This window comes from Clarias gariepinus, chromosome 1 (assembly GCF_024256425.1).
Source record: "Clarias gariepinus isolate MV-2021 ecotype Netherlands chromosome 1, CGAR_prim_01v2, whole genome shotgun sequence".
NCBI lineage: Eukaryota > Metazoa > Chordata > Actinopteri > Siluriformes > Clariidae > Clarias > Clarias gariepinus.
The window spans coordinates 46,154,077-46,174,904 of NC_071100.1; the positions used below are offsets into that span (position 1 = coordinate 46,154,077).

Genomic DNA, 20,828 nt, shown 5'->3' on the forward strand with positions numbered 1-20,828 from the left:
GTTAAAGTCATGTCTTAACTGTCGGAGGAAACCAGAGTACCTGAAGGAAACCCACCAAGCACGGGAAGATCTTGCAAGCTCCATGCACACAGAGACAGGAATCGAGTCTGACTGAGAATCGTACCCGGTCCCTGGAGGTGCAAGGTGACAGTGCCAACCACTACATCACCGTGCTGCCCCCAATGTAGGATGACCATTGTAATTTGGTTGTAATGATGTTGAGATGATGTCCATCATCAGGAAATGTTGTTTTTAAAAAGTTAGAGTGACTGAGAAAATTATATTGAAATAACATTAAATGACTGACCCAAACACACATAAATTGTAACCTTTACTTGTATTCGGAGCACTTGTGGCATCCATTTGCACAGCATCCGACTACATCCATGGTCCATTACGTATTTCGAACAGAGTTTAGAAATCCGATTGGAGATTGGGACGGACACAACAGCTTACCGCACGCCGAGCGTGTACTGTGTCACGTCAGGCTTATCTTAGCGTTTTATTGTTACCTTTGTTTCATTTTCTTACAGAAATATTATCATGATAGGCATCTTAGTTCCCAAATTATTCCACTCTTATATTGTGTTTGTGGAGCTTGTTGTTTTGTAAGCGCATTTAATTGCATCAGTAGCGTTTATCCTTGTGATCCCACTGGTGGTCGAGTCCTGACTGGTGTTCAAGTCCCACTCAGGCCATCGCTTTGCTATAAATATTGTTTAATCGTCGTTGTTACAGCATTGTGTTAAGGGGGGTTCATTCAACACCATCCCATCTTCATGTAGTGAACGTTCTTCCAGCATCATTATATCAAAGTAATTCTAACTTTGTCCAATCTGGTGCTATAATGTTGGCAATTTAAAGTCACCACAACCTCCCAGCCAGAATAGTTTAAATGATACAAAAAACATTTGGAGTTTCCTTAAACTGAAGGAATCATGCAATTGTTTATTTGCTGGGAGTTCAATCAATAGATCTCCTGACTGACTTCCTGGAAGTGAGTGTAAACATAATGGGAGTGCATTAGGCCAAACTGCTGCGTAATTCTTCCCCTAGCAGTAATAGACAAACAAGTGTACGCGTTAAACATCTGGAGAGAGAAGCGCACTTAGGAATCCGAGACATGTATTTATGACGATTTGTGTAATCCTTTACTCTCATTCACAATCTGCTTATCCTTAACATTCCTTTAACACACTCGTTACTTTCTTTCAACACTTGACGATTTATAATCTGTTAATTGGATGTCACCCAGACGAGTGTCATCTAGTTTGAGTCTTGCGTTTGTTTGTTTTTTCCTTGCCACTGACTTCTTTAGGCTATTTGTTATGGATCTTAATCTGTATTTGGATTTCCATTGCCTCCAGGGGGCGAGAGTTTGATTCTAACCTCGGATCTGTGTGCGTGGTGTTTTCATTTTCTCCCTGTATTCTTGCTGGGTTTCCTCCTGGTACTCCGGTTTCTGACCTGCAGATTAGGCTAATTGTTGTTTCATAGTTGCCAAAGTGTATGCACCCACCCCATTTTACTCTTGTTGTGCATGCATGGTTAGATCAGCATTTTCCAAGACATTGGCTGACACCTTATGAATGGTCTCCAAGAAGTCCAGCTCTTAGTCCATGTGTTTTTACCCTGTGCGGTTACACAAATGAGGAGGTGTACAGGACAAAGCTATGCACACTGGAGAACTTGGAGGCAAGGATTCAGGAGGTTCTCCGCAAAATTCCAAATTTCTTCCTTCCTAAGGTTGTGCATTTCCAATGGCCATTTGAGGAAACTGGTTGATGCCACTGGTGCCACAATAAAATTTAAGGATTTGCTTTGATTTTTCTATGTAAAAAAGTACATGTACAATTTGTTTCAAGAAATATGTATTAGTAATATGGACGTTATTGCCAATTTTTGAAGCTTAGTTACTTTTCATCCATCATGAAGTTATCACCTTCAGACATGGTGCCCCACTAATTAGCTGCAATTTCTTTTAATATTTTTTTTCTTTTACCGATACAAGTATGGGGCATTGATTCTTGAACATCAGCTACCATGTGATGTGTAAACCTGGTATAGGTTCTTGTACTAATGAACATGTGACATAAAACAAGACTATCCATCCAACTTAGGACATATGATGGTGGACACCCTAAATGGGAGGCCAAACCATAGCAGGGCAGAAAATCACAGATCCAATCACATACTACGGCACTTTGGAAACATACGTCAGCCTGACTGAGGAAACTGGAGTACCTGAAGGGGAAACTATGTGCATGGTGCATGGGGAGAACACGCAAACAGAAGGGATGAAAACATGAGCTCCCATGCTGCTCTAAAACAACAACTTATTTTTCTTAATTTTTTTCATAGGGGTCACCACACCGGATCATTTGATCCAAAAGATCTGGCACAGACTGTATGCGTTCCTATTTTCCAACCAGACATGACACCGGCACTGTATGCAGTCACTGTGTTGTGTGAGGATTATGGTTTGGAGGTCTTGCCCAAATACCCATCAATGATGAACTGGTGCTGGCGGGGCTCAAACCCCTAACCAGGGTTTTAACTGGCTGAGCTACCACCAACTCATGTTCTGAAAGATCAACTGACTGGACAGTTTCTCAATTAATCTAGGCAATTAAAGTAAAAGGTAAAAAAAAATTTCAAGAGGAGCAGTAAAAAAATGTCAGATCTTATCCAGCATGACATTGAGCATCGATAGAAACGTACTTTCCAGTGTCCAAAATCACTTTTCCAACATTAAAAATTGCCATCATTCTTTATCTGTAATAAATTGCTTTGTGACATCACTGATTAATTAAAACATTGGTATTGACGAGTGCCAAAATAACTTACTTTTATATATTGTTAAACATTATTATTCTAGTGTTGGTGAATCAGAGAACCTGCTGACTGAGAACATTAACTTCATCTGATATTTTTCTGACGGCATAGTCTATTTGTAACTCGATAATGAAGCACAGTAAGGGTTAATGTAGGTTAAGATGGATTCCACCACACACACACACACACACACTCTCTCTCATTCAGGAAGCGTACTCTATCTCCAGCTGCTTCCAGCTCTTTTCATCACGCTGAACACAGTGGCAGCGTGAACACGTGTCTCGCCGGGTGAAGAATTGCAGGCAGTGCGGAGGAAACTATTTATGAAACATGAATCACCGTTCATTAATCTTTTACAAACATGCCGCTGTCGTTATAAATCAAATCCGGGGCTCCACACACACATGCACACACTCTTTTTGTGCGGCAGCACATCGTAAATCAAAACCTCAACTTGTTCTCTTTGTTTCCTCCACTCTCTCAATTTTTTTTATCCTAGTCTTTTCTTTGTTACGGTGTATTTATCTAAACGATGCTCGTTTCTTGTCTCCTGTATCGATCTTTTCTGACTTCAGCGCAAAACGATTCGAATAGTAGTTAGTGAGGTGCAAGCCGAGGGTGCATTTCTAAGTCGAAATGCTGTTGCATTTACGCTGTAATTACAAAGTAGTGAAATTTCAGAGTAATCCTGTTGTCCAGTTATCCAGCATACAGCTTGTACACAGCCGCTTGATTGCGGAAATATTGCACCATCATTGCCCCTCTACGTTCTGCATGAAAGTTACGGAGGGAGAAACGGGGGTCGCTGTTGTAGCGCCTTTAGTCCTGGTGTGAAAATACTGTAGTGATGGGGCAGGACGAGATCTGTGTGAAACTGGAGACTTCCTCATCATGGAACAACGGTCTGATGTCTTCAAACGTGTGATGAGTGAGACACACAGTCGGAAGGTTTAAACAATAGTAAACAGTTAGCAGCTAACACACTGATATCTTGTATAGAGTGGAGCAGACCAGAGATATCTTATATACAGGAGATCACACGACAGATATCTTTTATACAGGAGATCACACGACAGATATCTTATATGCAGGAGATCGGACCACAGCTGTCTTATATGCAGGAGATCGGACCGCAGGTGTCTCATATGCAGGAGATCGGACCGCAGGTGTCTCATATGCAGGAGATCGGACCGCAGGTGTCTCATATGCAGGAGATCGGACGACAGATATCTTATATGCAGGAGATTGGGCCACAGTTATCTTATATACAGGAGATCGGGCCACAGTTATCTTATATACAGGAGATCGGGCCACGCATGTCTTATATGCAGGAGATCGGGCCGCAGGTGTCTTATATGCAGGAGATCGGACGACAGATATCTTATATGCAGGAGATTGGGCCACAGTTATCTTATATGCAGGAGATCTGGCCACGTGTGTCTTATATGCAGGAGATAGGGCTACGCGTGTCTTATATGCAGGAGATCGGGCCACGCGTGTCTTATATGCAGGAGATCGGGCCACAGTTGTCTTATGTACAGGAGATCGGGCCACAGTTGTCTTATGTACAGGAGATCGGGCCACAGTTGTCTTATGTACAGGAGATCGGGCCACAGGTGTCTTATGTACAGGAGATCGGGCCACAGGTGTCTTATGTACAGGAGATCGGGCCACAGGTGTCTTATGTACAGGAGATCGGACCACAGGTGTCTTATGTACAGGAGATCGGGCCACAGGTGTTTTATGTACAGTAGATCGGGCCAAAGGTGTCTTATGTAGAGGAGATCGGACCACAGATATATTTTATACATGTGATCAGCCCACAGATAACTTATATACTGTAGATCAGACCATGGATCTGTATATGAGATCAGACCACAGATATCTATATAGAGTTGCGCAGACTACAGATATCTTACTGTATATGCAGGAGATCAGACCACAGCTATCTTATATAGAGTAGATCAGACCACAGTTAAATAGCATAGATCAGCCTGCAGATATCTTATATAGAGTAGAGCTGACCACAGATATCTTACATACATGAGATCAGACCATAGATATCACAGTTAAATAGTGTTAATCAGGCTGCAGATATCTTATATAGTGTAGATCAGACTACAATACCTTACATAGAGAAAGCCAGAACACAGGTCACTGGATCTTTATGTAGAGTAGATCAGGCCACATATCCACAAATCTTTTAGCCACACTGTAGTATTTAAACTGGCCCAATCTGGCTGTTTTGACCTGGGAAGTCATTTTTGTTTATCAGAACTTTTTGGCAATGTTAATTTGCCAATGCAATGGATGTTCAAACAACGTCAGCATTAAATTGTTTTTAAAAGTAAGTAATATTTGGATATAATGATGTTGGACCAAGCTTGACTACATGACATTGAGATAACATTGAACACATTACTCCAGACACAGTGCTACAAAATACAGCAACATATTAGTATTCATACTTTATTTCCTCCACTGCGTTACATGTTCATGGAACTAAGGTGGTTCTCTGACCAGGATGCGAACGCGGGTTCTTGGTGAACACGAGGCACTCGCCGCTGTGGCTAGTAAATTACCATTTTCAAACAATGAGCACCATGAAATAAATAATAAGAAAAAGACAACAGTAATTTACCAAAACGTTTGTCCCAGTGTTGTGAGCCCGACTTAATTAGGACTAAATGGTGGTAACATCATTCTGATGAACGTGGCCGAGCAGAGTGATAAACACAGTGAAATGTCCTAGACATTAGTGCACACAAGCGTGTGTACTCGCGTGTACGCGAGCATGACTCGGCTGTGTTCCGAGAGCCGTCGTCTCCGCTCAGGTCCTGAGTGTGGACGCCAACGTCTGCAGATGGGGGCTAATGAAAAATTGATGCCATGTGGTGCCAAGACCTTAATTACTCTGGAATGCAGAACAGACTGGGAAAACATAGTTTAGAGCCTGAGGACAAGGACTAGAGGAGTGTGTCGTGTGTTGAAAGAAAAGGCTTTTTATAACACACTGATCTGATCTACGCATTCCTATAAACATTTCCTTACATGACCTCCACAACTTCTTAAGGCTCTCTTAATACTCCTGGGTGTTGAAATCTCGAGCGCGAGCCAGGGTTTGGTTCGTACACACACACACATACACACACACACGTGCAAGCTTCCTTAAATGCGGGTCGTTCTTCAAGTGGGTTGTTATTGAACGACTCCCAGAGCAGCAGTTTTTCCTGCTGATTTTCTTCCCTCCAGGGGAATGAAATATAATTTACATTTTTTTCAAACGAGTAATTGAGCACGATGAAAAACAAACAAACAAACAAACAAAAGAAATGCAGATGTTGATACCAGTGACATTATCTGAAATTTAATTATGAAACTAAATTGTTTCCTGTCTCTCTAGTTACGTTACTGGACTCGATGTCTGCTCTCGGGGACCTTGGATGGGAGGCGTATCCAGCCGAAGGGGTGAGTAGCCATCAAAAAAACAACAACAAAAAAAACCCATCATTAGCTTAATGCATGTTATTCTATATGAACAGTCATGTACCTTACACCCGAGTTGTTTAAGCTATTTAGTCACGGAAATCCATTTACAGAAGCCGAGTTATTGAGTTATAAGCCGTTGACGGACGTGAACTTCCGTAACTAAACCTTGTGCATAAATTATGTTTTTTTTTTACTTACTGGTTTACTTATTGTATTGAATTGTTTTGCAAAACCAGACTGATCCAATTTGAGGCAGCTCAACTAGTGACAAACTATGATAATAAAACTAGTGATGTTTCTTTTAAGCTTATGCATGCTGCTAAATCCCTTCCTTTTTTTTTTTTTTTTTTTGGCCAAGGAAAACAACAACAGAACCACACACTCAAGGCCCATCTGTTTATGTATGAATATTTATGAGCATGTTAAAAGTGCACAGTGCAGAAACCATGTTCTGAAGTTTTTGACACTACACAAGTCAAGGTCATCTGCAGGATCTCCCCAGACAGCCACGGTTCAAGCAGCTACCTCGTATTTTCACCTAAAGCCGTGGTTAAGGCTTAGTGCTCCACCAAGACGCCGGACCCTTCTTATTCGGCGGAGAAGCTCGGATAGAGATTCCTTAAATCACAACATAATCCTTTGTGTGTAAAAGAGAGAGACGGATCAGGAGAAGAGGGGAGAGCCGCTTCGTCTCTGGCTTTATACGATGCACCAGGCACGAGCTAAAAATAATCAAGTTAGCGAAAGTCAACCCGGGCTTTAAAGGAAATCAATCTGCAGGATTTCACAGCCGCCTGTTTTAATGATTTAACGGAGCAGCCAGGAGCTGGATCGGATCTCCGTACTTGTTTCACAAACACACAAATACACAGCAATTTATTTGCACCCCTGCCAAGATTGGCCAGGATTAAAACATGATTTTTTTTCGACAGCATCACGACCAAATCTTTTTGGGGCTTACAGAAGGCTAGTATAATGCCATACTGGCTGTTATTTAGGTGCAAATTTGATTCTGTCAATCATGTCCGATAGAGCTGAGAGCTACAGTGACATTTAACACAGCCTGGTTGAGTCAGATGGCTGGGGAAAAAAAAAAAAGAAATAAAAATTATCAGCGTACAATGAGAGCATGGAAGAAGTGTAAGAAAGGACTTTTGAGTTTTTCGTGATTACTGTAGTGATCAAGGCAAGGATACTTTGCAAAGGGCTTTTTGAGAAGGTTCGGTGTAATAGGACAGAGCTGAGAGTTGTTGACTGAAGCCATCACTATCTCATGTCCTTCGCTATTTTACTCCAGTTTTGACTTTTTTTGGTGATGATTGAACAGATTACAGCACCACATGCAAAAGCACCATATTATCTTCAGTACAAATTTTGTTATACATGTTTAACATTTCTGCATTATTATGTACAAAACCCCTTTTATATTTTCAAACATTCCTTAATAACATTCCAGATGAATATTTGCGTGCCTCTAACGAAAGCAACTCAGTAAAACCTAACAGTTCTTTTACGTATAAAACTGCACAAATTAGTATCTAACACTACTGATTATTTTCAAGCAGTGTTCTCACACAGCACGGTCGCCTTCCACCTCCAGATTCGGGTTCGATTCCCGTCTAGGCTCGATTCCCGTCTCTGTGTGCATGGAGTGGTGCTTGGTGGGTTTCCTCCGGGTAATCCAGTTTCCTCCCACAGTCCAAAGATATGTAAATTAGGCTAATTGGGGTTCCCAAATTGTCCATAGTGTGTGTGTGTGTGTGTGTGTGTGTGCCCTGAGATGGATTGGCGCCCTGAGATGGATTGGCACCCTACCCAGGGTGTACCCCGCCTTGTACGGAGTACGCTATAGGATTTCTTTTGGGTAGAAATGATTGCATCATTGCACTTCCAGGTTTCCCCAGTTGAGTCCATGAGTAAGACCCTTAACTCTATGCAACATACAACTCAGCCACTGCGTGCAGCACCAGTCCCAAGCCCAGTTAGAAACTCGGACCGTTGCGACAGAAAATGCATTGGATGTAAAACCTACTGTATGCCAGATCTCCTAGATTAAATGATCCAAAGTGGTTACCTCTAGAGTAAGAAAACTAAACCCAAGAAATCGCGAAAAAAATGACGCACTAATGTTGAACACACTACACGGCCAAAATTATGTGAATACTTGAGTATTGTAACATCCCATTCTGGACATCATGTCCCATTCTCATTAATATACCATAGGTTGGGCATCGATGTCCACCATGGAAACCTGAAGTGTTCCAATCTACCCCAAAGCATTCAATTCATTAAAGTTCGTGGAAACAGTTTTGGCAGGACCCTAATAAGTATTTGTAAATCATATACTATTGTGGTAGCTTTTAGTTAGTGAATAATTGACTCTGTCCGGAAAGCTAGTTTCAAAATCTGTCCGATTTCAACATGCTTCCTAGTGCAATCAGTAGCATGTACCCGAGACACTGCTGTCCTGTGCGATTTAATGTACTCCCAGCTCTATCACACTCAGAAAGGAGTATCGTTTAAGACTAGGGGTAATCAAGCACCACGGTAGGGAATATGTATTCTAAATTAAAGACAAATGCCTCATGCAGCTTAGTCATCCAGGTCTGTAATTTATTATTTTTTTTCTTAGACTACTGGGAAAATTACTAAGCCTTCCCACAAATGTGCCATGCACAGCTATTGGAACCCATCAATAGGTTAAACTGCATGTTTAATGGAGCTACAGTAAAATGGCATAATAACCAAATCTTTGCGAGAATATTAGAATATTAGAATTTTAATTTCAAAGTTTGTTGAAATGGCAAAACATGGTATTGGTGCTAAAAAGTGTCTCACCTAGGTGAAAAAGAGACTTTTTACGATCCAGTTTAATCCGTTAGAATCATATAACAACATTTTTCATAAAACTAAATGCTTCCTATCTCCTGATTCATGCTTCGTCTTTTGTAAATATGAATACACATTTATATTTCTATACAGATAAAAGGAAAGACATTTGTTACATTTCCTGCCCTTTTACTGTATGTAGCATCTGTAACTATTTTAAATTCAAATCTTTCAATGATCTTAACTGTCATTCAAATGAAACTTGGCCAATTTAGATTTCACTTAAAAAGACATAAAGCTAAAAAAGTGTAATATTCTAAAATGCAAAATTGTTAAGATATTACGACAAGAATTTGACATGGTTACGGACACTACAGATGCATTTTTTGCTTCCTAAGCTTTTACCAAAAACTACTTTACGCATCAATTTTACCAGTCATATGCCTCTAGAAGCTTCGATACTCACATTTTAAATTATTATTGTTTAAGGCAAGACAGGATAACACTGAAAAATTACCATTTTTGTGGCACATATAAAATCATCTCCACGAACGGCTGAGGTAAGCAACTTGAAGTTTTTAGGGAAGTGAGATTTGTCACTTCCATGTTGCATAAACTTCAGAAGTGGCGTCTTTGGCACAAACATTTCTGTGTTATATGTATAACATCTTACTCTCTTACTCACTCACTCATCATCTATACCGCTTTATCCTGTATACAGGGTCGTGGGGGGCTTAGAGCCTATCCCAGAAGACTTAGGGCAAGAGTGCCAATCTAAACATGCTCTACGGGCACAGAGGCGGGGATCGAACCTGGCCGGGAATCGAACCCGGCTGGGAATCGAACCCGGACCCTGGAGGTGCAAGCCGACCCTGCTAACCACTAAGTCACCGTGCTGCCTTATGGATAACATAAAAAATGTATTGATTAACGGATGAACCAGAGAGCTCGACCAGTCGCTTAGACTCCTTAATCTGAAGAGGTTTTTGACATGCTACTGAATAACTACTGATGATAAACAAGATTTTTTTGGTCCCTGAAGCAGAAACGAGTTGTTGTTGTGCTGGCTGTGAGTGAGCTTTTCTCCGAGTCTCCAGCTGCCACCAGTGTTTAACCTAGCTTGTAGAGCATGGTGGTATATAGCGGGTAGAGTTGCCAACTCACAGCTCCAGGTTGCTCGGTTTGACCCTGATCTGGGGTTACTGTAGACACACATGCCTCCTCTCCGTTCTTAAAACCATGTCGGTAGGTTTTTTTTTGCTAAGGGTAATTGAATTAACGTACTGCTTGTAGGTTCTCCCACTGAAGGAGTCCTGTGAAGAGACCCCTTGCAGAGCTTTGGGATTGCCTCTTGGCTGGCATTCATGAAGATTAGCACGCTGGCCTTTGACCTTCAACAGCCAGCCCTACCTAGAGAGCAAAGGCAGTTATTTTCCAGTGTTGTTTGCTTTGCTCCACTGAATATTTATCCTAGCAACTCAAATGTGCCACTTGACCCTGGCAGGCCAGAACCAATTCCCTTAACCCCAAGCCAGATGTGAAAGTTTGGCTTTGGTGTGATGCTCAAAGTTCATTCCAGTTGTATGTGTGTGTGTGTGTGTGTGTGTGTGTGTGTGCGTACAGCCGAACAGGGACGGTTCACATCAGGCTGCCAGGAAACAGGTAAACGAAATCACGCGGTGTTCAAAAGGAACCCTTCCTTTAGAAAAACAGATGTTCTTTTGTGGATCTAAAGACAGTAATGATCTCAAACTACCAGATAATTACTGATGGAAATTCTGTCAAGCCATCAAACTGACATGTTTTTCCTGCATCAAAGTTGCCGAGGGTAATGCCGAAAAATGACTGATGAGTGAAGTTAAGATTTCTTCTTTTTCTATTTTTTTTCCTCTTCTCAAAACTCCACAGAATGCACGGAACCAGACACCCACATTATCCTCCTGACAGCATTGCTGCTTGAAAGTACCTAACCTTTACCTCCTGTCTAAACAGAATGCTTTTAACCTTGTGCATGTGCCGTTGTGGGCGATACGTGGGCAATCGCTAGTCATTTTATGGTAATTGCATGTCGTTTATATGGTGACTCAGCTCACCATATGGCAGCGCAGTTATTGCGTTTTGGGTCTGATGTGTGAGTGTGTGTGTGTGTGTGTGTGTGTATGTATGTGCTCCAGACACCCCACTGAAAAAACTTCAACCACTTTGTAAAATACTTTCAAACTCCCAGCGATGGTTTCCCGGTGGAAATATAAAAGTTGAGTGCGGACTAACTTTTGAAAATAAATAAACAGGAACTCATAAGCCTGTCTTCTTTGCCGGATGATTATTTCTCCAAATGTCACAATCATTGCACCCCAGGGGAAGCAGACTACCTTTTTTTTTTCTTTTATCTAGAAAGTCATTCTGTAGAATCTGCTACCGCATTGTCCGCCTGTGGACCGAAGTGAACACACTCGCGCACACACACACACACACACGTGTCTCCGGTTAAACACAGGCAGTATTTCTATTTTACCCTCATGTCTCAGTTGATGTATTTTAACCATACCCCCATTCGTAATCATGTCGTTATAGCCTGTATCATCGAAGCAGGTCCGAGGAACGACCTTGCAAATCTCCGGTCCATATGAGCTGAGCGAGCATGGAAAATAGTTTTGCTTCAGACTTTATTTGGAAAATTTCTTTTTGATATGTCGTGGGTGTGTTCAGATGGTTTCCTAGTCAAACTGGAGTCAAACTGGACTGTTATGTTGTGATATTAGAAAGATCGATTGGATGGATAGACACTGTAGTGTACTGGCAGATAATGATAGCAAACCATCAAGCTAGAAAGTTTTCTCAGGATGCCGGAGCCATGATCAGCCTGCATGCTTCATGTCTGAAACACTGGCCTTCCAGGAACTCCCTTAATGGCCCAAACATGTGGAAATCCCTTGAAGTGATGTCAGGATTATACGGAGGTTGTGGCAATAACTCCGAGCCAAGTTCCAAGTGGTGTTGGTGAATTATTGCATGCTACACGTACATCTGCAAGTTAACGACAAGTTATCCAACAATTTTAAAGGATAAGGCGTTCCACCAGCTGAACGTTCAACTAATGCAGTGGGATCGTTGTATCGTCATCATACTGTGATTGAAGTCTTCTGTAAATGTCAGTTGTACTAATAATAATCCTAGTTTTCATCAAGACTTGTTTATTGTTAAAAGTTTTTGTTCCATCAACGTTAATAGCTACTTCAATTAACACGTACAAAAATAAACGCTGTGGTTCCCCTTTAACGTCAGACAGGATGGGAAAAGCTTTATAGAGAGTACTTTAGCCATGCAGACATGTAAGAACCCTGAGAAGTTTATGTTTCAAGCCAAATGCTTGATGTCTAACCAGACATCAGTTCATTTAACAGTAACTCGAATCACTCAAGCTCTTAACTAAGACAGCGGTTTCCGGACATATATTCGTGGCAGTGTGAGTTCCATGGACCCTGGGATCTGGGTTTTATTTGGCTAAATCGCAATCTTTTGTTGGGGATCAGACATTTGAGGGAGTGTTCGTGCCTGGTTTATTTTCCTTCCCCTTTAAGAAATTGAGATGTTTTCTTACTCACATGAGAATTGTCCTCGGGTACAGAACCTCACACAAGTAAAAGCAGATGTAGACCAAGTTGCATAGACTGACCCACATTACTAAAACCTTTCACACACACGCACACACACACACACACAGATACCTTCTAATATTAGATTACAATATGAAAACTCATCGCTTGCCCGACTGTTTGCTGGTCCCCATTAAAAACAGCTTATTTTGGCTATGGAACTAGAGACAGACATTTTGAGGACATCACGCTGCACCCCATGAGCGGGAACGAAATGCTTATTTCTACAAAATGCAGCTGTCATTTGAAAAGCTAACCGAGGCGTAAGTTTTCTTTTCGGTTTCTGAGGTTAAGCGAAAGTTTTGGCTTTTCCAGAGTAGTATTTAACATACCCTTATAGCACACAAACATCTGGCCAACATCAGCAACAATGTTTGCCAGTTACATGTAATGTACGTCTTAACAATGTGATATGCAACGCGTTGGGTCATTGGAAAAGTGTCAAGACAATATTGTCTTTTGGCCACGGTTAATTAAAGTTCCTGGCTAAAGGATAAAGAGGTCAGGAGGTTGTAACGCTAACCAAAGATCAATATATATTTTATTGTTTATTATTGAAGAAATCATCTGGTGGGAATAAGAAACATTTCTCAAGGGTTCTTTTGATGGTACGAGATATTAATCAGGTATTTACAAAATGGATGAAAGTTCCACCAGCCTGTCAAAAAAGCTAATGTAACTTTAAGAGTACTGAATTTAATTAGGACCATGTCGTAAAAGTCTCATACTTCGAGATTCACGACTTAATAACACGACAGAGAAACGTGAAGATTGGTTGCAACTATTAATACGCAGTTATCGTGTGAAGTAATTTTTAATGCAAACTCTTATTCTGGACCCTAAAGTATTAGCTCTACTAATATTTGCTAAATCCAAGATGTACCCTTTAACCAACAACTTGTTTCCTGCTTTCCTTGTAGTGGGAGGAAATCAGCGTGATGGATGAGCGCAACACGCCCATGCGCTCATACCAAGTTTGCAACGTGATGGAAGCCAACCAGAACAACTGGCTGCGCACTCGCCACATCGCCCGCCACGGCGCTCAGCGCATCTACATCGAGATCAAGTTTACCCTCCGCGACTGCAACAGCCTTCCTGGAGTCCCCGGAACTTGCAAAGAGACGTTCAACATGTACTACCACGAGTCGAACAACGACAACCTGTGGTTCATCAAGGAGAGCCAGTACGTCAAGATCGACACGATCGCCGCCGATGAGAGCTTCACCCAGACCGACGTTGGCGACCGCGTCATGAAACTGAACACTGAGGTTCGGGATATTAGCAACCTGAACAAAAAGGGCTTCTACTTGGCCTTTCAGGATGTTGGCGCTTGCATCGCTCTTGTCTCACTACGGGTTTTCTATAAGAAGTGCCCAGCCGCCGTTCATAACCTGGCACATTTCCCAGATACAGTGACAGGGGGCGACTCAGCACTGGTCGAGGTGCGTGGATCGTGCGTTAACGACTCGGAGGAGTTCGAGTCCCCGAAGATGTACTGCAGTGCCGATGGTGGGTGGCTGGTACCGATCGGGCGCTGTATCTGCAAGCCGGGTTTTGAGGAAGGCAAGGACTATTGCCAGCGTAAGTATCTTATCGTATATGCTGTATTTGGAGAGTATGTAGCCGTGGTAAATGTACATGGGCATGAGGTCTAAATTCACCTAACCTAATTAGCTACTGAAATGATGGTGACACCTCTGGCAGAAATACATTACTGCATGCCAATCGTAGGAGACATATGATCGTCAAAATGAATGGACGTGTTCTGTACACATTCAGTAGAAATATTTATGCCATAGAACAGTTGAGTTCCTGATTCTTATTGATCAAAAGAGCTTTTCTATAATTATGTTATTTTGGGCGGCACATTAGCGCTGTCGCTGTGCACCTCCGATGATGGAGGTTTAAATCTCGCCTTGCCTCTAGGAACTCCGGTTTCTTCCAGTCTGCGTTTGTAGTCTATTTCATGGAAAAACAATCAAGACTTTTTGAACAATCAGATTCAGGAAGTGAAAAGAGCTGCAGCATAAATAAACTCCCAAGACAATACCCTTGCACAGTTTTGTGCCTCGAAGCTAAATTCATTTCGGTGCATTATTTCAAGTCCCTGTATATTTTGGGATGATTTACAGCATCGGCTGCCTGTTCAACAGAGCAGATGTCTTGGAAAATGTTGGTCCAACCTGAAGCTCTTGCATAGCGGATACTGTGTGTGTGTGTGTGTGTGTGTGTGTGTGTGTGTGTGTGTGTGTGTGTGTGTGTGTGTGTGTGAATAGCTTAAGGCACCGGTGAGTCACGGCCTATTCATCATAATCCGCTGTACCTGCTGGTTAGAGAGGATGTTATTGAGATGTAACTTTTTTCAAAGCCTTTGCTCATTTTTTTTTTTTACCCTGCCTGCAGATTCAGACGTCTAGCGGGTACATTTGTGTGTCAGACTTAGGAGTTTTGTTTCAAATCCGTCTGATGTTCCTTTTTGCGTCTCATTTAGTCAGAATAAAAAAGCAACATTAGTACACATGATGGGTCTTTGATAGTCGCGAGTACAGCATCGTCCATCGTAATTGTTCCACTTCGTCTGTCTGGTTTGACTCAGGGAATCAGATTTTGCAATTTCAGTGTGTGTGTATATGTACACACACACACACACACACACACACACACACACACACACACACACACACACACACACACACACACACACACATATATATATATATATATATATATATATATATATATATATGGTGTTTAGATAGGAAAGTCATTGCGCTAGTTTGTTGCTGTTGCTGTGCATTGAACAGATAAAAATCCAACATACAGTTACATTTAGATTTACCAACATACATTACTGTGCCAAAGTCTATGCCAAAAGGCACCATATTATTTGAAGTACAGATGTGGTTATACACTGTATGTTTATCATGTACAAAACTCTAAAAAAATTTCCAAAGTTAGCTTAACAAATGTATACATAAATAACATTACCGGAGAATATTTGCATACTTGTAAAAAAAAAAAAAGTGACATATTACGTAACACACCAGTTTTCAGATTGAAAAAAAGTATATTAATGCAGGCTCCTGGGTTTTGCATGAAAACAGAAGTTATAAAGTTCTTTAGTGAACTTTATAAAAGTTTCCTTTACCTAGAAATGTTTTAAGGCATCTTTGCTTATGTTTATATATATATATATATATAATGTGCCCAAGACGTTTGCACAGAACTATATAAAAAACAGCTGTTAGGTTTTACTGAGCATGCTGGAGTATATGATAATGAAAAACTTTATCACACTACTTTACTTCTATCTGTTTACATAAACCAGGAGCCCTTATTATTATTAATTTAAACCTAAAACCTGACCTGTCATGTAATATGTAATATGTAAATATGCTTTATTTACAGGCGTGCAAATATTCCCCTATAATGTTATTTATTTATTTATTTATTTATTCATTTTTAAGGTATGTTTGGAAATGGTAAATGGTTTTGTACATAATGATAAACATATACAACAAAATTTGTACTGAGATTATAAAGACATTTGTACAGTAGTGTGTATTTTTTAAGGAACGCAGCGATGATGGAGTTCCGATCGAAACGAGGAGCATCCATGCTGGAACATGCGTGTAACAGGAGCTGACGTTTATCGTCCCTGCTATCGGATTGAAAACTCATCTTGAATGATGTTCATCAGGTCTTTCTCCCTAATACTGTTCATCAGTATATTTTGCAATTAAGTGTTTTAAATTAATCGGCGAAACACATTATGAATTATTAACTAATATTACAGTTAAGGTAAATTCTGATTGTTATGGAGCTTTGATCCAAGCTGTAGTAGTCGTATGAGTAGCCTTGATTGCTGGGACGTTTTCCTGGGTTGAAATACAGCCTTTCACAGTTTAACACATGATCCTTTTCTTTTTTTTTCCTTTTTCTTTTCTGTTTTTTTGGAAGTCAGAAGCAGATGCAGACCATGTAAGCCCTGGAGCATGTTTTGAAACTATGTGCCAGTCCTTCAGCAGACATCTTTGTAGGTATTTGTGAGAGCTCTGTGAGGTTACCTGGAACGAGATGACAGCTGCGCTCGAGGCTTCATCGAGCTGGAGAAAGATTATTGGACTTCGATAAATCCCCAGGAATGAAATAACTAATCCTCCTCATAGCAGAGGGTAAATGTGTTCAAGAGCGATGCTTTTTTTTTTCTTTTCCTCTAAGCTAGGAGGCAGGGATAGATCGCGCGAGGGGAAAACAAGAAGGACAATGATTACGTTCTGATAAAAGGTTTATTTATCCAAAAGTCTCAAGGTCATGCATGTATGATCGTTGTGAGCTAAAATTAGGCAAATTATCTTGTCTGCTGCCTCTCGGAGCTGTCACGATCATAATTGTGTCCAGGTGTGTGTCAGTGGTGCTATTAAAACTGATCCAAGAGGCATCCCAATCTTCGTCCCCTTTAAAGTTGGATGATTCCTCTCTAGTGTTTTTTTTTTTTTTTTTTACCCGTCAGCTCGCTCTGTGGTTTCAGAGATCAGCAAACAAAAGGTCAGCCTGCTAAAACTGCACTGAAACCAGTGTCTTTTTTCCCCTTTTCTTCCCTTGCCAGCTAGCGTCCTTTAGACAGCGTAGCTGCTAATGGACTCATTAGCTAGGCAGAAATCGGCCACCCGGTCTAATTGTTGACATTTTGCACAGCGCTGTTGTTGGGACTTTAGCGCTCTTGGTTATTTATTTATTTATTTTTCCTCCTCAATGGCTTTTCAGTCATTTCAGTCACCGCTCCTTGTCCAGCAGCTGGACTGCTCATTTGACGAGACAGTCTGGCTCGGCGTTAAATATTCATAAGGTCTCAGGAAGATGTGGGTTTAAAAAAAAAAGAAAGAAAGAAAAAGCTAAGTGCTTTCATTAAAAAAAGGCAAACAAATAATAGAAACTGATGAATTTCAATTAGACTTAGCTGCTCGCACCACGTCCCCAGTGCTCATTTGGAAGTCTGCAAGTTCCAGGATTTGAATGCCGAACAGTGCGCTTGTGTGTATATGTGGATTTTAGTGAGCCTCCCAGTCTCTATGACGCATACGCTGTCTTTTAGAGTATGAAATATTCATGTCACTGTAGCCACATGTTTGTTTTTTTTCTGCTTTTTATGTAACCGTATTTTCTTCACTTTCTTTGTCTGAGCGATGTCGAGCGGTGATTTAGGATGCTGCATTAAACACTCCTGTAGAAGATTTCTAATGCTACCGATATTGATTTGGGTCAGAGAGAAGTTTATTGAGGAATGAAATTTTAATCATAATGTATAAAAAGTAGACTCCGTGGCTGAAAACGTTCCTGGAATGGAGTCTTTGAACCTTTTTACAGTAAAAGCCTGCCTTTATTACTACTTCATGTGAATAATGGTCATTGCGAATTTCTCAGGGTTTTCCACACCCATGTAAATCCAGCTCAGGCGTACTTGGCCATATGGCTCAATATAGCCAGTGTGTGTTTTTGGAACGGCGCAGCCCGTCGTCCATCAGGAGCTCTTTTTAGTGTGTTTTCCAGCTTGATCTAGCTTGCAAGTTGGCCGTGACTGCAGCTCCTTGTCCTCTGTGGACTTTGCCCTTCTTAGAATGTAATTACAGTCCCAGAAAGCTGATCGTAGGCCAGAACGTCAAAACCGACTCGAGTAGATTAGCATGCTCCGGCACACCAGCTGTCTCAGTGGAGAGCTCATTAAAGCAGGACCTCTTTCAGTATGGCAGCATGGCACAATCTGATAAGAACCTTGCAGTCCACAGGTCAGTGATTGAGTGTAGACCATAAAGTCTTCCATCTCACCCTCTCCTGGCTGTTTTTTTTCATTTAGAGGAATTAGGCATGATGGGCTCTCTGTGCCATTGAGAATAATGGTGGGATGGCGGAGGCTAGGATTACCAGAGATGGGGTGCCAACCCACTGTGGGGTACAAGTGCGCACACACACACACAAATACACATACGCACACACAATCACAGATGGGCTGGTGGAGGAAACTGGAGTACCCGGAGGAAACCCACCAAGCACAGGACGCAAACTCCACACACACAGAGAAGATGAGATTTGAACCCTGGCCCTGAAGGTACTCAAATAATACTCACTCACTTGCACACTCACTCACTTACTCTTCTCAGTACAGGGCCATCGTCTATCACATGGTGCATGCGTTCACACACTTAAAATTCCAATTTTGGGAATTCGTTTATTCCGCATGTCTTTGGACTGTGGGAGGAAACCCCCCAAGAACGGGGTTACCATGCAAACTCCACGCACACAGACTCGAAGCTGGGACTCAGACCTCCATCCCTGGAGATGCAAGGCTACAGTGCTAACCAATATACCACCAGGACAAGAATACTCATAATTATTATATAGTTCGAGTTTTGGTAGAGCTGGTCTTCAGTCTTCGTTTGAAGACACTGAGTGACTCAGCTGTGAGAACTATTGGTGTTAGTCCCAGGAAGAATCGCAATGCAGGTCTTGTCCTTAAAAGGGGATCACAAAAAGTCCTTCTAGAGGGACGAATGGAACAGTGAAGACAAGGATCTCATAAGTACAATAAAGTAAGTGCTTGTCCATTTTGGTATTGCAAGCAAGCCTCATTGGTTTAAAAGTAATGCAGGCAGATGATAGGAAGCCAATAAGACAATATAAAAATGTGATGTTGGAGAATGTTGGGTGATTCGTAACAATGTGTGCTGATGTGTGGCGCACACAGTGAAAGCGCAATAATAAGAGGACAAAGGGTGAACAAGCATGTGAGTCAGCTTCATGGAAAGAAATGACCAGGTTCATATACTGTTTGTGAAGGAGAACCGGTACATCACGTTGGTCTTCAAGAAGTACCATGGAATTACTGTAGCACTTCTCTTTTTCTCTGTACTAGCCAATTATGGGGACCTGATCTACTGTAGACCTAGATGGAGAACCTTAAAAGAGTGTTCAGTTTGTCTAAAATTAAGGTCTATTTAGATTTTTATAGTATAGGAGAATTGGATTGTAGAAACCTTTTGAAAAACACTTGGAGAAAAAACACTCGACTGGTCAAGGTCGGGTGTCGCAGGGTGAAAATACCCAAGTGGTACCGGAGTAGAGAGAAAAATAATAATGTGAATGCTGGCTAGTGGCAGAGTGGGGACGGCGGGGGGCAATCGTTCCTGGGCATGGAACAAATCAATAGTGCTCTTAGTTTAGATCATTGTTTTACTTGAAAAACAACAAGTGCTGGAGAATAGCGCTTTTTGAATGCATGGCATGTCACTGTACAGGAATACCTACAAACCTGGAACTGTTCTCATATAAGATACATTTGGCACCAACAGTGGATAGCTTCCATGCTTGATGGTAGAAGCAACAATAAGTATACTGTATTTAAGGAATGGGTTTGCTTCTGGGCGTGAAAATATCCCCATTAATAAAGGTAAACAATCCTAAAGATATAAGGAACCATTGAGGAACCTGCTGTAAGTGAGTCCCTATGTCATGCAGTGAAGGAGATTAATTTGGATAACCTTAGATCGAAATCTAAAAGCTAACCCTAATGCAAGCCTATTTGGACAGTAGTGCAGATTGGCATGATGGATATAATCTGGATTACGATGAGCAAATTTTCCATGTTGCCCGACTGTTTTAGAATAATTTAAAATCTGAACCATAGGTAGCACTTGTGTCACCGGGAAAATGAGCTGTGAGTCATGATTTTCAGCTACTCGATTCGCAATTCTAAAACAACACATTACACAATAAAATCGCAGTTGTAACCTCTTTGTATTGTGCTGCACAACTGAGACTACGAAAAAAGCCCAGCGTAATAATTCACCGCTGTGACCCTGATTTTCGCAGCATTGAGGGATTATGTAACCGTTAAAGTGTGCTCTGCTGTCATAACACGTATCTTCTGGAGATCTCTGTCTCTTTGTGTTTTCTTCCATGTGGACTCAGGTGTCAGTTTCTCACTCGCGCACACTTTCTCTCCACAGCGTCTCAGTTTTCTGG

At 41.4% G+C, this 20,828-nt stretch overlaps 1 protein-coding gene across 1 annotated transcript in view; it reads left to right on the forward strand.

Annotated features, from left to right (window-relative positions):
* The window catches only part of epha4b (eph receptor A4b), a 104,783-nt gene that overhangs the window by 13,257 nt on the left and 70,698 nt on the right, over window positions 1–20,828 (forward strand). Inside the window, exons 2-3 of the mRNA XM_053501975.1 lie at window positions 6,239–6,303; window positions 13,730–14,390. Coding sequence (XP_053357950.1) covers window positions 6,239–6,303; window positions 13,730–14,390 — 726 coding nt within the window. The remainder of the gene's footprint in view (window positions 1–6,238; window positions 6,304–13,729; window positions 14,391–20,828) is intronic.